This window comes from Dromiciops gliroides, chromosome 2, assembly GCF_019393635.1.
Source record: "Dromiciops gliroides isolate mDroGli1 chromosome 2, mDroGli1.pri, whole genome shotgun sequence".
In the NCBI taxonomy this organism is placed as follows: domain Eukaryota; kingdom Metazoa; phylum Chordata; class Mammalia; order Microbiotheria; family Microbiotheriidae; genus Dromiciops; species Dromiciops gliroides.
The window spans coordinates 583,871,320-583,896,722 of record NC_057862.1 but is presented as its reverse complement, the minus strand read 5'-3'; the positions used below and the strand labels follow the sequence as shown (position 1 = coordinate 583,896,722).

The window sequence follows — 25,403 nt, the reverse complement described above, 5'->3', positions numbered from 1 at the left end:
GATCTGAGAAGGATGCATTTACTATTTCTGCCTTTCTACATTTGACTATGATGTTTTTATGCCCTAATACATGGTCAGTTTTTGAAAATGTGTCATGTACTGCTGAGAAAAAGGTATATTCCTTTCTATCCCCATTCAATTTTCTCCAGACATCTATCATGTCTAACTTTTCTAGTAATCTATTCACTTCTTTATTATTTATTTTTTGGCTAGATTTATCTAATTCTGAGAGGGGGAGATTCAGATCCCCCACTAGTATAGTATTACTATCTAATTCCTCTTGTAACTCATTTAACTTCTCCTCTAAGAACTTGGATGCTACACCACTTGGTGCATACATATTTAATATTGATATTACTTCATTATCTATAGTACCTTTTAGCAATATGTAATTTCCTTCCTTATCTCTTTTAATGAGATCTATTTTTGCCTGCGCTTTGTCTGACATAAGGATTGCTACCCCTGCTTTTTTTACTTTAGCTGAAGCACAATATATTCTGCTCCAGCCTTTTACCTTTACTCTGTGTGTATCTCTCTGCTTCAAATGTGTTTCTTGTAAACAGCATATTGTAGGATTCTGGTTTTTAATCCACTCTGCAATTCGCTTCCGTTTTATAGCAGAGTCCATCCCATTCACATTCACAGTTATTATTACTGACTGTCTATTCCCCTCCATTCTATTTACCCCCTTTGTACTTTTCCCCCCTTCTTTCACCCTATTCCTCCTCACTGATGTTTCACTTCTTACCCCTGCCTCCCCCAATCTGCCCTCCCTTTTTATCACCCCCTCTCTTTTCTTTACCCTTTTCTCCCTTGCTTTTGTCCTCCCTTCTATCAGTCACCCCCTTTCCCTTCCCCTTTTGCTTCCCTAAAGAATGTGCTAAGTTTCTTTATCCCAGTGAACATATATGTTATTCCCTCTTTGAATCAAATCTAATGAGATTAGGGTTGAAACAATGTTAACCCCTCCTTTCTTTCCCTCTATTGTAATAGGTTTTTTTTTCACCTCTTCATATGATATAATTCATCCCATTCCACCTCCCCTTTGATTCCCTTTTTTTAACCACTTAACTTTTTTTTGTATCATCACATCAAAGACAATTTATATTTATACCCTCCGTGAAAACTCCTTCTCTCTGCCCAAATACATTTACAGTTCTTAAGAGTTATGAGTATTATCTTTCCATGTAGGGATATAAGTAGTTTAACCTAATTGAGTAACCTTTTTTTTTTCCCTCTGTTTACCTTTTTAAACTTCTCTTGAGTCTTGTATGTTAAGATCGAATTTTCTATTCAGTTCTGGTCTTTTCCTCAGGAAAGATTGAAAGTCTCCAATGTCACTGAATGTCCATCTTTTCCCCTGAAAGAGAATACACATTTTTGCTGGGTAATAGATTCTTGGCTGCAATCCAAGCTCCTTTGCCTTCCGGAATATCATATTCCAAGCCTTGTGGTCCTTTAATGTTGAAGCTGCCAGGTCCTGAGCAATCCTGACTGTGGCTCCATGATATTTAAATTGCTTCTTTCTGGCTGCTTGGAGTATTTTCTCCTTCACCTGATAATTCTGGAATTTGGCTACAATATTCCTTGGAGTTTTCCTTTTGGGGTCTCTTTCAGAAGGTGATTGGTTAATTCTTTCAATGACGATTTTATCCTCTCATTCTATGATATCAGGGCAGTTCTCCTTAATAATTTCCTGGAATATGGTGTCTAGATTCTTTTTCTGGTCATGGCTTTCAGGCAGACTGATGATTCTCAAATTGTCTCTCCTCGATCTGTTTTCCAGATCAGTTGTCTTTCCAATGATATATTTCACATTTCTTCTATTTTTTCATTCTTTTGATTCTGCTTGACTGATTCCTGGTGTCTCATGGATTCCTTATCTTCCAACTGACCAATTTTAATTTTTAAGGCATTGTTTTCTTCAGTGAGATTATGCACCTTTTTTTCCATTTGGCCAAGTGAATTTTTTAGGGCATTGTTTTCTTCAATGAGATTATGCACCTTTTTTTTCCATTTGGCCAAATGAATTTTTTAAGGCATTGTTTTCTTCAGTGAAATTATGCTCCTTTTTTTCCATTTGGCCAGTCAATTTTTGTGCTTCCTTTTCCAAGCTGCTGATTCTTTTTTCATAGTTTTCTTGTTTTGCTTTCATTTCTCTCCCCATTTTTTCTTCCACCTCTCTCAATTGATTTGTAAAATCCTTTTTGAGCTCTTCCAGGAAGGCTTTTTGTTCTCGAGACCAATTCACATTCCCTCATGAGGCTTCACATGTAGGCAATTTGAGGGTATTGTCCTCATCTGAGTTTGTGTTGGCTTCTTCCCTATTGATACAGAAGCACTCAGTGGAGAGGGCTCTTTTTTGTTTCTTACTCATTATTGCAGCTTATTTATTTATTTTTTAAGTTGAGGTCTGCTCTGGGGGCACCAGGGTCCCTGTTTTGGGCTTCTTGTGCAGGGGTATAGGTGCTGTGTGACTGGCTTTTTACTCTGAGGCCTTTGTAGTGTGTGCAGTTTGCCCCCCTGCATTTCCTGTCTGAGCACACTTGGTCAGGTGCCTGATACCGCCTATCCTGTTTGTGGCCCTACAGCTGGCAACTTGCCCTCTCAGCTGGTGCAGGTAGGTTTTTCCACTGTCCTTCTTGGCCACCAGATTTTTGAGCCAGGTTCCAGGGCCCTCAGTTGTTTGGCTGTGGCCCTCAGCTCCTGCTGACTTGCCCTAACCCCCTCGGCGCTGGGCTGCTGTCCTGTGCTGGGCCTCCCTTTTGCCCGAGTCAGACTGACCTTTTCCTGAAGTCTTTTAAATTATCTCTGGTTGGAAGACTGTTGTCTCTCTGTCTCTTTGCAGGTTCTGTAGTTTCAGAATCTGTCCAGAGGTTTGATTTAATGTTCTTTTTGAGGGAACAGAAGGAGAGCTCAGGTAGCTTGCTGCTTCCTCTCCGCCATCTTTGCTCCACCTATCTCCCTGCATTTTGCCTCACCTGATTTCTAACAATAAGCATAGTGGGATATTATATCCTTTGTGTGTTTTAGCTAATTGAGAGACGATAAAGATGTGGGCCATTGTTGAAAACTGCTTCTAAAAGTCTGCTTGTTCCCTACGAATGCTTTCATCTAGGAGGGCCTCACTTTGTGCACAGATGACTTCCATAAAGATTTTAGAGAGATAGGAGAGTAAGTCCACAGGTCAGTAGTTATTGATGTTCTTTCTGTCACCTTTTTCAGTATTAATAAAAGCCAAGATTGTCCTGATGCCTTGTATTTCAGTTTCTTGATGCCCTCACAATTGTAGTCCTGTGAGAATAAATCACTGCCTGTCTCTTTTTCTCTCCCTCTCTCTACTAGGCAGGAAAACAGAAGTGAAGTGGGCAGCCCCTACCCTCCCTCTGTTCAGTTATCATTATTCCATGTGTCCCAAGCAGTGGTCCTATCCATTCTCTGATGACTGACTGATAAAAGTTATTAGCACTTACCAGGTGGCAAGCACAGTGTTCTAAGCACAATGCTACGAGCTGAGGATTCAAAAATAAAAGCAATACAATTCTTCCTCTCGAAGAACTCATACACAAGTTGAGAGAGAAAAATCATTTTATAAAAGACTTCAGCTTTAGGGAGGGAGGGAATAAGCATTTATTTAGCACCTACCATGTACTAGGAACTGTGCTAATAATATATTATTTTGTTTGATCCATGAGAGGTAGGTATCATTATCCCCATTTTACAGATGAGAAAACTCAGGAAAACAGCAGGGAAGTGACTTGCCTAGGGTCACACAGCTAGTAACCAGCTGATGCTGGATTTAAACTCAGGCCCTCCAGATTCCAGACTCAGTGCTCTATCCCTTGCACCAACAGCTTCCTCTTCATGGCAGATGGCAAGGCCCATAGAACCTTAGGATATAGTAGCAGGGAAGATTTTAACCTCCTCCATTAAAATGTAAATCCTTTGAAAGTAGGGATTACTCTATTATTGTATTTATTGTCTCTAGTGCCTAGCACAGTGACCCTGGGCAAGCCCTGCAAAAAAAAAAAAAATTGGATCATTTACTGATCCAAGTGGTATGAGCAGCAATGCAGGACAAGGGGCTTCTAGGGCCCTCATCCATCCCTGCCGGGAAGTGGGCATTATGAGTTCTGTAAGAGTGGAGATTGATGAGGAGTCAGTGGCCAGTTGGGAGGGGGAAAGGGAAATTGGGAGATGAAGGCACCTGCTCTAACAGACTCTTTAGTGCCAAGATGAGCTGTGGATCTCCTCTTTCAATACAGGTTTAAAAATCTTTTCCGGGCAGCTAGGTGGTGCAGTGGATAGAGCACCGGCCCTGGATTAAGGAGTAACTGAGTTCAAATCCAGCCTCAGACACTTAACACTTACTAGCTGTGTGACCCTGGGCGAGTCACTTAACCCCAATTGCCCTGCAAAAAAAGCAAAACAACCCACCTTTTCCTTTTTTTGGTGCCCTTAGCCTTGCCATGCTCAGCTCATTTTAAGTTCTAGCACCTGACACTCATTCCTTCGTGCTTGCCTTTGCTTTCATCTTCAATACACACATTAAAAAATATCTAAGTTGGTTTGGTGAGTCCCCCATGTATTTACAAGTCTTTTCAGACGACTCCAGTTTTCCCTCTTCTTTAGAATGCTTTATTTCTCTTTGGGTCTTCAGAATGTAATCCTTGTGAGCTCACCCCTCCTGGGCTGCCTTCTTATATAGCATTGTAGTCCATGGCATCCTCCTTACCTTTCCATTGAACCCTTTAAAATCTGTTCTCCCAAAATCTAGCATGCAAATCAGATTATGCCCAGCATGTCCTTTCCTATCACAAACTCTAGGGAGAAATTATTTCCCCTCAAGTTCCCATCATTTTCACTCCCCCTGTCCCCAAAACAGTTCTTTCCTCTTAGCAAGAATCAGATCCAGAATAAAAGTTTCTCTTGTGATTTTCTCTATCTTGTGAAGGATGAAACAGTAATTAGGGCAAACTGAAATGTCATTAATGGAAATGTTTGATTTTGGTAGAAAGACACCAGACAATGCTAACATATGTATAAGTAGTTGAAGTACTTTATCGCTATTACATCATACCTCTGGGCCAGGCTAGTGACCATTTCCCAAGTTGAGAACTGAGTCTGAGGAACAGGGACTGACTTAGAGAACAGCAGAGTCATGTCTCCCATTTCAGACCGATCTACTGTGTGGAATGGTGGGTAGAATTTCTCACACCATTTGTGCCTTTCTTGCTTGGACATATAATTAAATCCATGTATGGTAAATGTATATACAATACAATGTGGTTCTACAACATATCTTGTATTTATGCATTTGTGAACATGTTTTATTCCCCTAGTGAAATATGAGCTCCCTGAGGGCAGAGATACTCTACTGTATTTCCATCTCATCCCCAACATATAATAGGTGCTTAATAAATGCTTGGATTTTTTCCAAAAAAACTCCAACATATTTAAAGTCAGAGAACCTGGGTTTGAATTTTAGCTGCGACATTTATTAATTGTGTGATCCTGGGCAAGGCATTTAATCCCTATGATCCTCAGTTTCCTCATCTGCTAAGTGAGAATAATACTACTTGCATTCCCTACCTTGTAATTCTGTTAGAAAAGGACTTTGTACTAAAAAGTACTTTATTAATCATTAATATTGAATGCCAAGCAAAAGAAGTTTGAATTTTATTTGTTAAGTCAAAAGGGACTCCTCAAGATTTTTGTAGAAAGGCATAATATAACCAGATCTATGCACAAGGAGAAAGAGTTTGGCATTGTTGGGAAACATGGTTTGATAGGGGGAGAATGGAGTTGGGAAAACCTGTTAGGAGGCTACAGTGAAATTCTAGGAAGCTGGTAACAATGGTGGTGGCAGCATGAATCAAGAGGAGGAGATGGATGGGAGAAATAAGAGATACTATGTAGTTAGAAGTAATAGGATTTAGTATCTAATTAAACATGAAAGGTGAAGGTGAGTCAAGAATCAAAGACAATGTCAACATTTCAAACACAGGAGATGGGATGAATGGTAATGCCAGTAAGAGACAAAATCACATGAAGATAAACAGGTTTAATTTTAAAAAAATAAGGTATATTTGGGACATGATGAGTTGAGGTGTTGGTAGTATACCTATGTGGTAGTGTCTTATTGGCAATTGGAGATTCAGGTCTGGAGATTATATGTATATGTGTGTGTGTGTGTGTGTGTGTGTGTGTGTGTGTGTATATATATATATATTTGTGTATATATATGTGTGTATGTATTTATATATGTGTGCATATGTATATGTGTATATATGTATGCACACACATACATATAGATACCTAAATATAGAGACAGGACAGTGAAGGGGGGGAGAGAGAGAGAGAGAGAGAGAGAGAGAGAGAGAGAGAGAGAGAGAGAGAAACCTTCTGTATAACAGTGATAGCTGAAGTCATGGTTGTGGATGAGTTGCTGATAGAGATAATATGAAGAGATTAAAAGAAGAGGGTCAAGGACAGAACCTTATAGTATGCCTACCTTAAATATTGCAAAGAATATGGAGAACTGGGGTAAGAGACAGAAAAGAAGACAGATAAGTAGAACGAAAACCACAAGAGTAGTGTCTTAGAAGCCAAAAGAGAATTTAGAAAAACGTAAGAGGTAGGTAGTAATGGCAAATGTGGAAAGTTTAAGAATAAGAACTAAAAAACAATCCCAATAGTCTAAAGGGGGGATGAAGTTTGCAAAGTTATCTGAATCTCAGGATTTTAAAGGTAAAAATTTGTGAAGGCTTTTTCTAGGAAAGAAAACCAATCACATTTTTGGAAAAAGTAATTCCTTTAATTGGGCAGACTTTGCCATGTATAGGGAAGAGCTCTCTTTGATTTGGACTGTGTGCTGGACATCATCCATGTGTGTGGGAAAAGTCTTTGGCAAACATACCTTTATGTGTTTTGTGCCTTACTTGGAATTAATATTCACAGGATACTGAATAAAGACACCTCTGTTGTTACATCTCTCAAGGGAATGCTACATGGTTTATTTCCTAGATTTTGGCAAAGCATTTGATAAAGCCTTTAATGTTATTCTTGTGGAAAAGATAGAGAGATGTGGTCAGAGCTACAATTGTTTTTTGTGCCTGGAGCAAACTTTACAAAACTCATTTAGGGGAACACAAAAAGTGCCTTCAAATACACGTTTTAAGACGAAACCAGCTGAGAGGATATGGAGTAGGGACAGGGATCTTCAAGCAGCCGTATGTGTGTGTGTATGTGTGTGTGTGTGTGTGTGTGTGTGTGTGTGTGTGTGTGTGTATGTAGGAGGGGAGCTCACCTGAGGATAGGAAGTACAGGCCATGTGGTATGTAGTTTAACTAATTATTCAGGATAACTAGTTGTTATACTTACTATAGGAAGGAAGGAAGGAAGGAAGGAAGGAAGGAAGGAAGGAAGGAAGGAAGGAAGGAAGGAAGGAAGGAAGGAAGGAAGGAAGGAAGGAAGGAAGGAAGGAAGGAAGGATTTATTATGTGCCAGGTGCTGTGCTAAGTACTTTAGAAATATGGATCCTCACAACCCAAGGAGGTACATATTATTATTCCAATTTTAGAAGTTGAAGAAAGTGAGGCAGATGAAGATTAAATGATTTGTCCAGGGTCACACAACTAGTAAGTGTCTCAGACTGGATTTGAACTCAGGTTTCTTCACTCTAGGCCCAGCCCTCTATCCACTGTGTTCCTTATTTGCCTCAGTTCTGAGGAACAAGTGTTGTTGGTATCCTGGAACAAAGGTCTATTTATCACCCTGTAGTCTAAAAGATTGGGCAATTAAGTGGATTCTAATCTGGTTGAATGGTCCAAAAAATAGTTTTTGGAGGTTCAATGTTAGCTTGGAAAGAGGTCTCCAGAGAGAAGCCTTGAGGAATGTGTTTGGCCATGTGATGCTTAGCATTCTTATTAATGACTTGGATAAAGGAATAGATGGCGTCTCAATAAATTTGCAGGTGACAGAAAGCTGGGAGGGATAACGCACATGCTGAATAATAGAACTTGGATTAAAAAAGGCCTTGGCAGGCTACCGCTTTAGGCTAAATCTATCAAGGTGAGATTTAATAGGGATGAATATAAAAACTTATACCAGCTTTCCAAAGTTCAACTTCATAAGTACAAGCTAAGAGAGGTGTGGCTGGAAAGCAATTTGTCTAGAAAATATCTGGAGGATCTGTGGACAAGTGAGCCAGTAAGAGTCAATGATGTGATTTGGTGATCAATAAAACTAATGTAATTTTAGACTTCATTAAGAGAAATGCAGCATCTGGGGAATAAGGTGATTTTCTCTGGATCTGGATGAGTATTATATTAATTTAATACAAGAATAGGATCTATCTTGTTCCAAAGCATATTTAATGCATTGTTCTTCACCAAGGAATCAAAAGTTTTGATTTTTGTATAGTCAGTAGACAAGAAGTATCACGTAACCTTTCATATTCCAAACCTTTCAGTCCAAAGGATTGCACAGGAGAAACACATAAAGGGTATCATATTGAGACTGAGAAAGTAGTTGGGAAGTTTATATATCAAATATAAGAAATAACCAATATACTCCACTGGCATCTCTAGAATGCTGAGAAATCTGGAGGAAGGTCCAGCATGGAAAGTGGATCATCTCTCATGGATGTAGAAGAGCACCTGGATAAGAGCTACATGGGATAAGAAGACTTGGACATGTTAGTAGCCACATGATTGAAATCACAGTATCATCATCGGACTGTCATCAAAAGAATCATCAGATACTTTCTCAATCAGATCATCTTTTAATTGAGATTCCTTTAATGAAGAATAAAGAGACAATGTACTATTGTCATAAGAACATTGGACTTGGAAACAGAATAAATGTTTTAGAATCCCTGCTTTGTTATGACCTACCCTTCTGAACATGCCTGTGCCTTAGTTTCTTTTTGTTTGTTTTTTCTTATCCTGAACTTAAACACCTATGAAAAATACCACATCAGTGCACAAAAAGACTGTAGATGAAACTATGAATCTCCATCTCATCTTGATCCTTTTGGAAAAAATTATGTAATAAATTCCACTTTCTAATTGTTCTGCTTATCTGTATTTCCTTCTAATTTCCTTTTTTTGGGGGGGGGCAATGAGGGTTAAGTCACTTGCCCAGGTCACACAGCTAGTAAATGTCTAGTGTCTGAGGCTGAATTTGAACTTGGGTCCTTTTGAATCCAGGGCCAGTGCTTTATCCACTGTGCCACCTAGCTGCCCTCCTAATTTCCTTTTGCTCTCTTCTCTGAATTACATTTTTTCCCAATGGTGCTCTTTTGGCCTCACTATTACTAACCTACCTTCTCTCTCTATCCCCATTCTCATCCTCATTCTCATCTCCAGTTAAAAGCCCAGAGAAAGAAAAGGTAAAAAACCCTTATAACAAATAAGCAGAACCAAGAAAAATTAATCCTGGGGCAGCTAGGTGGCACAGTGGATAAAGCACTGGCCCTGGATTCAGGAGGACCTGAGTTCAAATCTGGCCTCAGACACTTGACACTTAATAGCTGTGTGACCCTGGGCAAGTCACTTAACCCCAATTGCCTCACAAAAACAAAAACAAAGAAAAAAGAAAAATTAATCCTCACAGTGGCCATGTCCAAAAATGTATGCCACTTCTGCACCCTGAGTCCATCACCTTTCTGTCATAAAGCAGGGAACATGCTTCTGGGTGGTCTGGAGGCATGGTTTGCTTACTGAATTGAGCAGAGTTCTTAAGTCTTTCAAGACTTTTTCTTTATTTCCAGTTCATACTACCTAGGATTCTCTGAAATTATTATTTTTTGTAGTTTGTTGTGGTGAAATAATATTTGTTAATTCAGAAACCACAACTTGTTCAGCCACTCTCAAGTTGATGAGCACCCCTCTTATATTCTAGGTCTTTGCTTTCTTTTCCTCTTATCCCATCCCCTTCAGGATTAGGAAGTTTGTCTTGCTTGTGGTTATTTCCTCCACCCTAATCCACTTCCAATCCTGCTTGTTTTCCTGTTGAGCTTGATGTATGTGCCCCTAAATTGGGTGTGCTCAACCTTGTTTTGTCCAATTCATGAGAGAAAGGTTCATCTGATACCTACTCCCCCTCCTTCCTCCGTGGTTGTCTCTTCTTCTCTGCATCATCATGCAGTTCTTTCTAACTGCTCAAATAAATTTGGCTTCCCAGATTTCTATTTACTCATGTTTCAGTTTCAAAGTTCCCACCCAGGTATGGTCCCTTTATTAAAAATGCTTGAAAATTCTCCACTCCATCAAAGATCCATTTTTTCATCCTACAGGATTATACTCAGTCCTGCATGGTACTACTCTTAGTTTTGGGCCTATATTCTCTTTGGGAAACTATGTTACAAGATTTTGTCGCGAAAATTTCTAAGTCAGACAAAGAAAGAAACAGCAAAGTCTCCAAGCCGTAGAAAGATAGGTCTATTGAGAGAGGGTACCAGTCTCACAATAAAGCCGGTCAGTCAGGGGTAGAACTTGAAAGACTCTGAGCTCTACAGGTCTCTGACTTTTTTACTCCTAAGTGGCTTAAATGCTTATATACCTCACTATTTTAAGACATTAACACCTCCCATTTTATCTACATCACAAGGTCAAATGGTACAGTTCATACATTCAGTTGAGATTCTGAAATTCTTACAGATGTCATTTAACTGTTAATGGACAGGAATGTCCTTGGTTTTGGACAGAAAGGCCATTCCTTTCAGCTGATTGGTTGACCATCTAGGATATCATTTTAGGGACCAAGTGTTCATATACATGATGAGGTGTGCTGGTGGTCATGGATCTCAAATGAGCTGATTGGTCCTCTTTAGCTTGAGGAATACTATCTTTAGATATTGTGGTTAACCTCAATGTACAACAATGAATACAATATAAGGGATTTAGTTATTCAGAACAAGAGCAAGTTCATAATTCATTGATATCTGAAAACACATTACAGTATGAGTTTAAACTACTAAGAGTATGTAAGAATAAAATCTATGCTCTATGCTATAAGTAATCAAAGAACACTTAATTTAGAGTAAATCACCATTTGTAGTCTATTATACTGATTGCTATCGCAATTAAATCTCTTATATTTAAGTGGTGGGTAAAATTTCACTCACAATCTCTTCTTGTTTATAACAGAAACTTCTGGGCCTTCTCTGATCCTGACTGTGGTTCCTTAGTATTTGAATGACATCTTTTTTGTTTGTTTTTGTTTTGTTTTGGGTTTTTTTTGTTTTTGTTTTTTGTTTTGTGGGGCAATGAGGGTTAAATGACTTGCCCAGGGTCACACAGCTAGTAAGTGTCAAGTGTCTGAGGCTGGATTTGAACTCAAGTCCTTCTGATTCCAGGGCCAGTGCTCTATCCACTGCACCACCTAGCTGCCCTGAATGACATCTTTTTGAAAACTTATAATATTTTTTGTTTGACATGGGAATTTGGATCTGGCTGTGATATTCCTGGCACTTTTCCTCAGTTGGTGATTGCTGGAATCTTTAGACCTTTACTTTGTGCTCTGGTTCTAATGGGTCTAGATTTCATTCGTGATTATTGAAAATATAATGTCCAAGTTTTTCTTGCAATTCCCTACCCCAGGTTCAGATCAAAATTGTGCTGAGGCACCATATGAGACACTGGGGATAGGAGAACTTTTTTTGTTTTTTTTGGTAGGGCATTGAGGGTTAAGTGATTTGCCCAGGTCACACAGCTAGTAAGTGTCAAGTGTCTGAGGCCAGATTTGAACTCAGGTCCTCTACATGGCCAGTGCTTTATCCACTGTCCCACCTACCTGCCCCCTAATGTCCAGGTTTTTATCATGGTTTAATGTAATCTAGTGATTGCCTAACTTGTCTTTATTGACATGGTTTCCTGTGTGTGCGTGTGTGTGTGTGAGAGAGAGAGACAGAGAGAGACAGAGAGAGAGAGAGAGACAGAGAGAGAGAGAGAGAGAGAGAGAGAGAGAGAGAGAGAGAGAGAGAGAGAGAGAAGCTGCTAATGGGACTTCTCAAGCTAATCAGAATAAAAGACAACAGGTACACAAATATATACATATATATCTCAGATATCTCTTTCTCCTCTATTTTTTTCAATCTTTTGGTTTTATTTCCCATTTTTCTTGCTGTCTCATGGAATTACTGACTGACTCATTGATATGGGTTTAGCCTATTCTACTTTTTTAGGGAGGCCATGTGTAAGGTTCACTTCCTTTTCTTCCAAGTTATTAATCCTTCCAATTCTTTCCTCTACAGCCTCCATTCCTGTTCATTCTTCTAGGTACTCATATAATCCTTGTGCAAAGTCCTCTCTTTTGCCATTTGAAACATTGCTCAGAATAGTACAACAATCCTTTTCTTATGGAAGGATCTTAGATCTACATTGATTTTAAAAATTCACATTGTTATTTTCTTTGATTTACTTATCTCCTTAGCTTTAGTTCCTGAATTGGGGTATTGGCTAGGTTCAGGCTACACCCTCTAGGTTGGTAGGTCCTGATTGGTCTTGCTATTGGCCCCTGAGTTCCTGTACTACTGTCTCTCTACCTCTTGGAGTAACCTTCCTCCCCAACCCCAAGTCTTTTGAGATTCCCAGGTTTAGATCTTTAGGGCCTTTTATGTCATCTCAGAACAGCCAGTTAGGAAACTTGGAGACCCAGACACCTGAGCTATCCTGATATGAAAGTAGCCACACTATCCTGGCCATAACTACTCCCTTGGGGTTTCCAAGGTCACCACCCTTAGGCTTTTTGCACCACCCCTCCCCAGGGCTTTCTGACTTTCATGGGACTTTTTAGGAGGTCCTTCACTCTTGTTGTCTCTAGAAACAGTCTTGTAGGCTACAGGTGTCTCTGGTCATTTGCTAGAAAGCTGATGTCTTTTTTTGAGCTGCTGCTGGCTGACCCTCACTGTACTGGTGGCCCCCTTTCCATGCCCCTAGGCTTCTTGCTGAATTTGATGCCTAGGTGGAATAATTCACTGTAAGTTTCTCATTGGATTTCTTGATCATTATTTGTTCTGATGTGAATTTCAGATTTTTTCTAGGGACATATGTGTGACATAGGCCAGAAGTGTCTGCCTTAATATTCTTATCTGTAAAATGGGACTCTTACATAATCTACCACATTCTGTGGCTGCTGTGAAGAGTAGTTTGTAAACTGAATTATTATGTATAATAAGATACTGATATTAATTAAATTTTAACAAATATTTTAAAATATCATCTAAAAAGGGTAGAATTCAGGTACATTTTTATTGTTAATTTTATTAGTAACTAATGGGCTTCTCTAGCTAATCAGAATAAAAGCCAACAGTCACTCAAATCCTAAAATGCAAACTCAAAAATCAGAATACTTAAAGAGAATTAATTTGATCTTTTTTTTTTTTAGTGAGGCAATTGGGGTTAAGTGACTTGACCAGGGTCACACAGCTAGTAAGTGTTAAGTGTCCGAGGCCAGATTTGAACTCAGGTACTCCTGACTCCAGGGCTGGTGCTCTATCCACTGCGCCACCTACCTGCCCCTAATTTGATCTTTTAATCTATGAGACTAAAGCTCTCAGCTATAGAACTTTAAGGAGAATTTTCTCCTTTTCTTCTATGTAGAAAGATAAAAAATAAAATAACACTGACTTGTCCATAGAGCAAACTTTTAAAGGCAAAGGCAAAAATAATTGCAGTTCTTTTTTGCATAGTGAATAATGGATAAGCTTACATAGTGAATCAAATAAGATTTTTAACAGTGGATTCTAAGCAGAAAATTGGCTTAAGGAAGAGATAAAAGAGAAAACAAAAAAAACCATAGAAATAAGCTCTCTGTGACTGAATTATCTTTTTTTCAGAATGAAAAAATGTTTGATTCATTTTTTGGATTTAAGAAAACTGCTAGGTGAATTTCACACCATAAACTTCTATAAGCATACCTTAATTAGTAGGACCTCTAATACACTCAAAGGGAAAAAATGGTTTCATGTATAAAAGTCACAATGAAGAGAAATAAAAATACGTTTTATATTAACTCATTTAAAATAAGAAATTAAGTTATCAAAAGCAAATTTTTTATGTATTGTACATTTATGGTTCAAGATATAGAAATCTTCATTTTCATTTCTATTTCTCCTAATTTTTTGTGATATAGCATTATCATATTAGTCCTCCCTTATTCATTAAGCTTTGAAGATAATGTGACAACTAGAATTAATTTTCCTCAGATTACATTTAGGTTAGGTGTTTCAAAAATTCAATCCATGCAAATAGAAAAGGGTATGCATTCTAAATACTATAATGATTCTAGGATATCTCAATTATAAAAGGTCAAGTGCTTTTATTTCACAGATTTGAGATGTAATAACAAACAAGCATTAGCTATTAAGCCTAAGACCTATCTTCAAGCATAGGGAAATATGGTAATAACCTCATATAGAAATAAACCATGATTTCAGTGATCCATAAAAGCAGAAAATACAGTGAAAATTAAAATATGACCAAATTAATAAAGTAAAAGATCTGGAATTGAACTTGTTATTTGTTATAAAGATCTGTGATTTCACTGTATTCTCCCTTCACCAATATAAATTCAGAGTGCTCTTCACCTTACTTGATTGTACAGCTGAAACAATTTATTATCTTGTTACCAGTCTTCTAAGTGATGAACCTTTCTAAGCTGAGTTAGGCTAGCCAATTGATCAATCAAAAAACATTTTAAAAATGCTACCTGGGGCGGCTAGGTGGTGCAGTGGATAAAGCACCGGCCCTGGATTCAGGAGTACCTGAGTTCAAATCCAGCCTCAGACACGACACTTACTAGCTGTGTGACCCTGGGCAAGTCACTTAACCCCCATTGCCCCTCAAAAAAAAAATGCTACCTGATGCTACAGAGGATACAAAAACAAAAATGAAAACTTCTTGACTTTCGAGGAGTTCACATTGGGGAGGAGTGGGCTAGGAGATGACTTTATGTAAATGAGCTCATGCAAAATCAATATCAGGCTTTTTTTTTTTTTTGAAGTGAACAGTAGCAGCTAACAGGGGGATGGTGGGGATGGAAATCAGGAAAGATGTCACATGGAAAGCAGTACATGAGCTGAATTTTGTGGGACACTAGTGATTCTAAGGGGCAGAGATGAGGAGTGCATTCCAGGAACTGGGGACAGCCTGTACAAGACAGAGATGAGAATAGGAGTATTTTATAGTCCTCAGGCAACAGACATGGCCTCATATTTCCTCAATTATGCAAATCAATCCCATCTATGTCTGTGCAATCTGTGTGTCTCCTTTCCATGTTTTCCCAAGTTTGTCATAAGGGGTTAACTCGATACACCGGAGGATTTCTTTGCTTTCTTTTAAGACCATGAAGATACCAACAGAGCATGAGAAACTACTTGATCAGTTCTCCCTCACTCTCACCATGTGACCTGCCCATCATTTTTACTCACATGCTCTTTTGGAAACATCCTTTATACCTCTTGAATAAATGAATGAATGAAAAAGCATTTACAAGCACTTATTATATGCAAAGCACTGTGCTGAACACTGGGGATATAAACAGAAAAAGCAAGATAGTCTGTTCTCTCAAGAAGTCCCACATTCTAAGGGAGGAGACGATACATATGTAAAGTGTCAACTACAAGTCAGATGAAAAGGTCCCATGGTTCTTAGGGTGCAGCAGCAAAGCAGATGCAATACCTCCTCTTTAATGTCATTGCCATTGAAAACTCATTTTATTTCTGGTGTTGAACCATTCATAGCACCAAGGACTTGTGGTGGCAAGAACTTCCTTTCTGGGTTCTTAGTAGCTGTGGCTGCAGCACCTGAAGGAGCATTCTACACAGGGGTTGCCTCCCAAGATGATGGCTTGTGAGGGCTAGGCTGGAAGGATTGATAATCCCAAGGCTCTTGGTGTCAGGGTCCTGGGCTATCTCTATTAGGATCTGAGAGGAGACGGTGGTCAAAGAAGTGGGGGTTGTAGGAGTTGTCTGGCACATGCTGCCCCCTATCTCTCCTTCAAGATGCCCTGGTGCTTCAGTTAGATGGGGTTTTCCTTCATTGTGGATTTAAGTTAGTTGGCGGGGCAGCTAGGTGGCACAGTGGATAGAGTACCAGCCCTGGATTCAGGAGGACCTGAGTTCAAATCCGGCCTCAGACACTTGATACTTACTAGATGTGTGACCCTGGGCAAGTCACTTAACCCCAACTGCCTCACCAAAAAAAAAAAAATTAGTTGGCAGTTCATGGGGTTGGATAGCCCCTTCTCCAGAAAAATTGCTTCTCCAAATGACTGCTGTGAAGGCTCCTCTGGAAGCAAGACCAGTGGTCTGGGAGGTGATGCCATTCCTAGGGATCTTGTGCCCATCTGCCTATTGGTGGCAGTTGGTCAGTGACGGTTGTCAGTGGTGGTGAAGAAGTTGGGTCCTTCCTTCATGATGATTTCTCCCCTTTTCTCCATAATTCCTTGATGTAGTATGCTCTTCACTCTTTTTTTTTTTTTTTTGCCGGGCAATGAGGGCTAAGTGACTTGCCCAGGGTCACACAGCTAGTAAGTGTGAAGTGTCTGAGGCTGGATTTGAACTCAGGTACTCCTGAATCCGAAGGCCAGTGCTTTATCCACTGTGCCACCTAGCTGCCCCGTCTTCACTCTTACTGTATATCTTTCTATGTTCTCTGCATAAGCTCCAACTTGAACATTTTTTTTTTGTGGGGCAATGAGGGTTAAGTGACTTGCCTAGGGTCACACAGACTGGTCCATAAACTCAGAGACATATAACTTTCCATATGAAGGAATGCTGAATCCAATGCTGCCAATTCCATGAGATCCTGTGAGCCATCTCTTCATTAAGTTGCAACTTCTTTCTTCTTTCCAGTTTCATTACATTGAAAATATCAAGATTACTATAATTCAGTTCATCCAGTAATAAATCCCTTTGTTGTACACTGAACAAAGGTCTTACACTTAGAGTACTAATAGCTAAGTTAATGTTTGTAGATTCCTAAAGCCTACTCTTCTGTTTCATTTTCAACAACGTTGCCACCATCACTGCAGTTGGGAAGTGAACTGGCTACAAAGGTAAAAGGGTCATTTTGTATTTTCCTTTATTGTATAGATTGACATTACCAAGGAATTCCACCCCAGGGAGCCTGTCTCCTAGAGATGAGCATCTCTGCACTTGGCTAGGCTGCTCTTCAAAAAGCAGACACAGTGATAGGCCAGGTTCAATATCTTTTTTTGGCATGATGGAACCTATTAGAAGAGCCTAGACTCCACTGGAATTGTTTTCAAAAACCCAGTCACCACCACATCACTAGGGTCCCCAATCCTACCTTAAGAATCGTCAGGGATTATGGGAATATTGGTATGTAGAAGAGCCTTGATCTCCCACACACCCCACTACCTTGCAAAATCTCTAAAAATGCACCAGAAGGAACAGTAATGAAGGAAACCAAAAAGAAATAGCCAGAAGGTTATTCATCCTGTGTAGGACTTCACAAACTCAGTCAGTCAACAATAAGCACTTATTAAGTACTTACTATGTGCCAAGTCCTGTGCTAAGTGCATTATAAATATATCTCATTTGATCTTCACAACAACCCTGGGAGTAGGTGCTATAAAAAGGTAAAAGACAGTCACTGCTCTTAAGGAACTCACAGTCTAATGGGGGAGACAACACGCAAACAACCGTATACAAACAAGATATTTTATAGATAATTTGGAGATAACCAACAGACAGAGTAGAAATAAGCCCATGCAGGCAGAAACCAAAGCATGGAACTACACAAGGAGAAAAGGTGAGACCATCACTCAGACAGTACAGTACTTAGACAACTTACCAGAGGCATGGCAAGAGACAAGGCCAGATCAGTGCTCAGGAAGTACAGTACCTAGGGGCCAGACAACCCCAATCCGAACGACGGCTAGCATATATCAGAGGGTAGGATTTGTACCCAGATTCTTCCTGACTGAACTCCCACAATATGCTACATTGAGTGCATTTTTCATTCCGCTACTATAATTAAAACTTATAGGTATCTGAGGTCTCTTCTAAAGTGCCCCCCCCATACACTCCACACTGAATCACTAGACAAGTCTGGTTCTACCTCCACAGTGTTTCTTGTAATGTCCTACTCTGTTCTCTACTCCTTGTTGTCCTATTTTGGGACCATATCATCTCTTACCTGGACTTTTAGAATAACCTACTCCCTGGTCTTCTTAATTTCAGACTTGTCCCCTTTTCAATCTATATCCCACCCAACTGCCAAAATAATCTTCCTGATTCTGTGTCATTACTCAAAAAAAAAGTGGCTTCCCATTGCCTAGAGATAAAATATAAATTCCTGATGCTGGCATTTAAGGCCCTCCACATCTACCTGTCCAGCCTTATTTCATACTATTCTTCTCTCTCTCACACGAACTTTATGTTCCTGCCAAACTGGCTGAACATGTGTTCCAGAAGTCTAAATTCCACATCTTCAGGCAAGCCTTTGCCCAAGCCCAGAAATCATTCCCTTTTACCTCGCCCTGTGGAATCCTTGTCAACCTTGAAGGCTCAGCTCACAGCCATCTCCTCCTCTAGTATCCTCAGCTGTGATCCCTCTCTGCCTCCTTTTTTACTCACACAACGTAGGGCTGTTTCTTTTTTTTCTCTTTGTATTCTTGGCCTCTAGCGCAGAACCTTGAACATGACAGGCACTTTAAAAATTTTTGTTAAATTGAATTGAGAGGTTTGGACCAGATCATCTCTAACATGTCTCCCAGTTCTAAACCTTTTGCTCGCTTTGTGATTTAATGGTATCAATAAATCTTTGTTAATACATTTATGGATAGAGACATTTGGACAAAGGGAAGAGGATATTAATTAACAGAAACACAATTATGAAATTATGGCAAGACTGAAATGTTAGGTGATGCCAGAAATATAAGGGGGTATGCTGTCCTTTCAGATTTCCATTTCATATGTAGCTATATTTTTAAAAGGTTAAAAAAATAAATTATGGCTTTTAGGAGAAATGCTACTGAAAGAATGGCATTGATTTAGGACAGAAGAACTCACTACACTGTGTAAATTATCTTATTTGGTCTTTAAAACAAATCCATACATTTTATACCCTGTAGAAATACATTTCAGTTTAAAGTATTTTCCTTACCAGAACTGACTGAACATAATAAAGCTATGAATCTTACCTCCAGTCTTCCATGGTTACCAAGCGAGTAACAATAGATTGGACTCTGTCCTTTTCACTAGAAATAGGAGACCAAGGCCAAACATCATCACTAGCTATTTCCCACCAACAAATGGCCATATCTTGAATACAATTGATGAGCTAGATGGCGGTACTATTCTCCTGGTGACTGGTCCATGGTATTTCCAGGTAGGATATCTAAGGTTCAAAAACGGGAGGAAAGGGTACAAGAAACATTAATTTTTAAAAAGTGAAAACCCCATAAGATATAGCAAATATTAAACATTCTTCTAAAACTGTAGGTTCAACATAAGTGCACCTAAAAATACATGTTAAATATGCTCTTGTGTGTAAGAATTTTTCAAATTCTTTTGACATATCTAAAAAGATAAATGCTCAAAAATTTTGCCCATTTTTTTGTCGAAGGAATAAAAAGGAACAATGTGGGTTCAGAAGGATTTTCTGCAGTGACTCTAATCAATACCAAAATGTACAGTCATGGTTGCTTGACAGCATCGACCCTACACACAGGATTTAAGACCAGCAATATGAAATGACAAGTTCAGTGCTGCCGACCAGAAGCCTCTGACGACTGTTTCAGACACAACAGTTAGTAGTAAAAAAAAAAAAAAAGAAAAAGATTTATGACAATAAAGGAAGAAAGGATATTTGGCAAATATCAGCTCGAGGAATTTACAAATATATTCCATAGACGTGCACACACATAGATGCTGGATGACGGAAACCAACAACAATTATGAACATAAAGTTTATGCAGCTCATAAAGCCTCTGTTTCTATTTCTCAGGAAGGATTTGCAGAATTTATTATTCAAACGATGTTATTTTGGAACACAGTTATTTGAAAGCATGAGCAGTGCACCACATCTGGGTGACACATGCCAAGGAAATATAGATTGCACTGCATTTCTGCTTAAGGAATTAATGGAAGGTTGATAGCTAGGGAGAAAACAACTATCTTGCCCATTGCTGGTCAGCAATAATCGAACCACTTTCTGGGGATTAAGCGCATGGCTAAGCCTACTGGACCAGACACTAGCAAAGGGCAGGGGGTCCTCTTATCAGAGAAATGCTTCTGGAGCCAGTCTCACTACATGACAGATTGCTTTCATATTCCTGTCTGCAAGGCAACAAAGGATGGCAGTAATGCGATAATGCCAGAGTGCAATGGGTGTTAAGAACCCGTTGCATTTATGTATTGTATTTAGTAAATAATCAGGCTCATCCAAATTGTGATCTCACCACTCAACCAAGGCCATTAAAATCAAGGTTAATGCTTTAATAATCCTTTGCTTTTTTAAAAAATATGGTCAAAAAGAACCCTTTTCTATTTGCATGGCCCATAAATTATGACCTCTTCATCCTCTGAATACACATCAAAAGGAACTGAAATCAAAGTAATTACAATGTTGTTCTCTCATGGTAAACATTTTAACTCCTTGTACTGTCTCCTCACTGTTCAGTAAATTGAAATGGATTTAAAAAGCCATAGAAAGAAAAACTTGTTACAGGTCAATAGTTTCAATATTTTACCCTCTACAATTTTCTTTGCCAAATTATTTGCATTAAAAGAATTCATGTACGGCAAATTTGTAAAATAATGGAATAATCACACTTTAGTTTCCCCTTATACAAACCCTTAAATGCACAAATACAGGAGCTTATTTGTGTTTTGTGCTTTTAAGGTAAAAATTGAAATTTGCATCTAATTTCCTAATATTATTATTTTGTATTAGTCTACTGCTGATGTAAAAGAAAAAACCACAGTGGCCATTAGAAAATGAAATTATTATTATCTTTAGAGGGAAGATGTGAATTACTAGAAATGCCTTGAATAAACTTGTATTCCCTAAATTCAAAGGCAGAAATGCAAAAAGGTAAGTAAACTGTATAACTATTAGCTCCCTTTAGCAGTAAGAACCCAATCCTAATCTGTTTTTCAGAACTAGTTCATAAGAATATGTACATTGAAAAGAAGGTTGGCTGGCCAGGTCACAGAAGAATGGCAAGAATTCCAGAAGAAGACCTACAGCGCATTGGACAAATCCTCCATGGAAGGTTTTAAAGAAAGATATGGATGTAAATTGCATAGAATGAAATAGCATGGATGGGTTGTGATCTGTAGTGATGGAAAGAGTTTTCCACCTGATGTGACTGGATCATCAAAGCATTGAAGTCCATAAGAGAGTATGATATTCTTGACAATTTATCTCTGCTCCCATTGAGAAACAGCCATCCATCACTAAAGAAGATTATTACAAGACATCTGTCTATACTTGAGTTATGTAAACTAGTCATGCATTAATTTATTTGATAACATTAAAAGTACTTTTAATGTAAGATTTAGCTCATAAGGGGACTCATATGAGTAATTACATAGCTTTAAATGTTGGGCCATAGCAAGCCATTCTGATATAAAGGTGCATCCCATTGAAAATGCTAATACCTTTTCAATTTTTCCTAAACAAAATATAATCTCTCTCTAATGATTACCACTGTTTTTCTGTGAACAAAAGCTGATATTATACAAAGAAATCTTTTAGAAGCTCCAGTGTTGATAAATAGCAAAATTCAGTAACAATCAATCTGCATACTGGGTGTTAATTCTTATTTACTGCCACATCTAAAAGCTCATAAGGAACATGTTTCCTTCTATTCAAAAATCCCAGTACTTAAAAACCATTTAGTTATGTCACTAGTCAGAAAAATTATGAAATGAGTCTAAAAGACAGTGTTAGGCTCTTCTGAAATCATGCAGTTTAAGTTTCTGGCTATAAAGGTGGTGGTTTCTAAAAATCTTAGTATTTGCTAAAAGGTCTTATAAATATGGCATAAGTGTGCATCTTTTTTAAGGAAAGTAGGTATCAGCTCAGTTCCTGGTGAACAGTGAACTGTCTCAAATCCAACGTTACAGAGGTTGGCTCAATCTCGCAAACACAAGTCAGTGTTGAAAGGAGGCCTTGGACTGAAACAGCCTGGAAAATGTATTAGATACTCATCCTAGCAGAGAGTATTCCTTCCAAGAAAGTTAAAATATAATGTAGCAAAAACTTAAATTAAACACATCATTTAAAATAAAAATCTTGCCTTATAGTAGCAAAGTCCCTGATACAAGAAAACAAATTATCCAGAGTTAGTGAAGGAAAGATACTTCTAGCATATGAAGGAATTTTCTTTTCACATTTTCTCCAGGAATATTAAGGGAGTCTCCACATCCTTCCTTTACTACACTTTTCTATTATCCTTTGAAAGTGTTTTTCCCCTCCTTTCTTTTTTTATTCTATGAAATAGAGACCACAGCAACCTTCCTGGGCTGTGTAGAAGGAAGGCTTTATAAAAGAATGTCTACTGTAGCTAGCAAAAAAGTCAAAATATCTGAAGAATTTAGGTATAATTTTCTCAATTATCAGTTCTTGGCTTCCAAAAGTTCTGTTAATTTCTGTAAATGTTATTAGACTGCTATTGTTAAAATTAAAAAAAGTTTGGTAATAGTACTGTTTCCATTGGAGCAATTTAGGCCCCAAATTACTATCTCCTTTGGTAAGTTAGTGCTCTCTCTTTCTCCATATATACATATGTATGTATGTATGTATACGCATGTGTGTATGTATGTGCATATATATAGGTAGATATATTCTAATATATAATATGTATTCTAATATAATATAGATAATAAATAGGAAATAATAGAATCAACCTATTGGCTGCTCTAACAAGTTATATTGGCTCGTGATAACATCATTAACTGACATCTTTACCTTATACTCTGAGGTGGAGAGTTTTTCAAATCTTTTGTTTACATCAGGGGAATCCAACTTCTTAGTAAATTGGATATAGCCCAATTTATTTTGTTCCAAAAATGATAAGATGATGAAACTGTCTGTGAGAATAGCTGGAAGACAAATAAATGTGATAATATAATTTCATGGGTCACCAATTTATCAGCAACATAATTATGGTTTTAACTGAAATTGCAAAAAAGATGAAATTTTTCAGAACCAAGTTTTTATAATAACTTCAAAGATTTTACTGTGACTCTTCACTTGGCTAAATGAAAATGTCTGGAAAAATAAATCTGCCTTTGAAAACAGTATCCCCATCTTGGATTCATAGGTGATTTGAGACCAATGCTCTCAGCCAAATTAATTTTACGGATTTAAAATGAACTAAAAAGAAACTTACCTCTGGGTCAGACAAGTTGGATGTCATAAATTATAATAGGAGTGAGATGCACACAAAAATTAATCAGATATAATGATATAGTATTAACAAAAAGAACCAGCTAATTGTATTCAACAACACAGGGAAATAAATGTTATTAAAATATGTATTATATAAAACAATGATAATAACACATAATAGAGGAATATTTCTATTTTATTGTTGGGAGTAAGAGGTCATTTAAAGTTTTATGCAATTTATTTTATTCCTGTGCCTCTTGGTAAAAGCCAGTGAACAACAGTGGATGTACACAATTATAGGATAGAGTCTGGAGAATTGCCAAGGAATCATATTGTTATCTGGTTCCCAAGAGAGAACATTATTCTGGGTATAAATGAAATAAACTTAAATGAAAAAAGATGACTTCAAGATACAAATGGAGTTGGTAGTCTCTGCTTCATTCTTAGTGAAGAGGCTTCAGTATGACAAAATCATCACCACTGCCACAAATGGTACTTTTGTTTGCAGTGTCAACAGAGAGGTCAAGGATTATACACATATGGAATTGACACTACAATATGGAAGCTTTTCTTTGCACTAAATTCTTGTAAGGAAAAGGAAATTGCGAGCAAATAATCAGCTATCTCAACCAGATGTTGCCATTATTTGATATCAATAGCAACCTTAGAATTATCCAGTGCCTTTCAGAAACAAAATTGCATCTCATTTATTCTCATGGTTTTTGTGTGAGGTGGGTAGGTGGTACAAATTGAACAAAATCAGTAGGGTTGTTGGTTAACTATTGATATTTTCTTACTTTTATCAGAATAATTTCCATTTGACTCAGTTATGATTGTTTAATTCAAGATAAGGACAATTTTAGAATTTTAGCATTAACGTAGTACTTTTTACTATAAAATAACACATCTTTGACATTTTAGTAAATGACAAACATTTCTCATGGCTGTAAGCTAAATATAAGGATTTCAACATAATGCTTTATGTGGCTTAAATAAAATTAAGTAATATATTTGAATCTAATCTTATATTTATAGACATTTTCTTGTGAATAGAAAATCCAGTTTAGAATCTCTCAAAAGTGATTAATCATAAACTTTTAAAACAATGACATCTTACAGACAGCCAAAAGTAGAGATATTTCATTGGGAGTTGTGTTGACACTTTTATTGGCTCATTCACCCACTCTTATTTTATTCATTCATAATTCAGTTAAGAGTAAAAGATACTTGAAATGTCAAGAACTATAGAGCCCTCTTTGGGGGGAAAACCATTTTGAATGTAAAAACTAAACTGGCAGTCTATTAATAATGTCTTGTAGGTGTAGTAGTGTGGTATGGTAGGGAGGAGTGTAGTGAAGTTGGACGAATAGCCAAATAGCTGTGTGCCCAGATCCATTATGTATTAACTCTATGCCCTGGGTAGCTTGCTTAACCTCTGAGCCTCATTTTATTTATTTGTAAAAGGCAATGTGGTGTATGAGAAAAAGACCAGGGCTTGGACTTGGGAGATTGAGTCTGAATTCTGCCCCTGCCCCTGCCCCTGACTAGCTTTGTGACTATGGCATAGTCCCTTCACATTTTTGAGTCCTGGGTTCTGTATCTGTAAAATGGAAATCGTACTTAGCTCTGGTAGCTGCTGTGAGGATTGAGTGTGATGATGGATTAAGCACTTGGAGAACCTAGGGCTCTAACCTCTTCAAAACAAAACCCCCAAAACTGCACTAAGACTTTTGGAACACTCTATAAAAATGTCAGGTGTGGTTGTTGTTGATTTGTTCATTCGTATGTGACTCTTCAAAACCCCCATGAACCACAGAACATCAGGCCCTTCTATCTTTCATCATCTCCAAAAGTCTGTCCAAGCTCATGTTCATTGTTTTCATGACACTATCTTTCCATCTCATCCTTTGTTGTCCCCTTCTCTTTTTGCCTTCAATCCTTCTCAATATCACAGTCTTTTCCAAGGAATCCCATTTAAGCTTCAGTTCCAATGTGTCCTTCCAATGAATAGTCTGAATTAATTTCTTT

General features: G+C 38.0%; 1 protein-coding gene across 1 annotated transcript in view; it reads right to left on the bottom strand.

Moving 5' to 3' along the window:
• The window catches only part of LOC122740785 (WD repeat containing planar cell polarity effector), a 415,321-nt gene that overhangs the window by 210,038 nt on the left and 179,880 nt on the right, over positions 1 to 25,403 (bottom strand). The window contains 3 exon segments of the mRNA XM_043983483.1: positions 19,177 to 19,194; positions 19,197 to 19,373; positions 22,953 to 23,086. Of these exon segments, the coding sequence (XP_043839418.1) occupies positions 19,177 to 19,194; positions 19,197 to 19,373; positions 22,953 to 23,086 (329 nt within the window).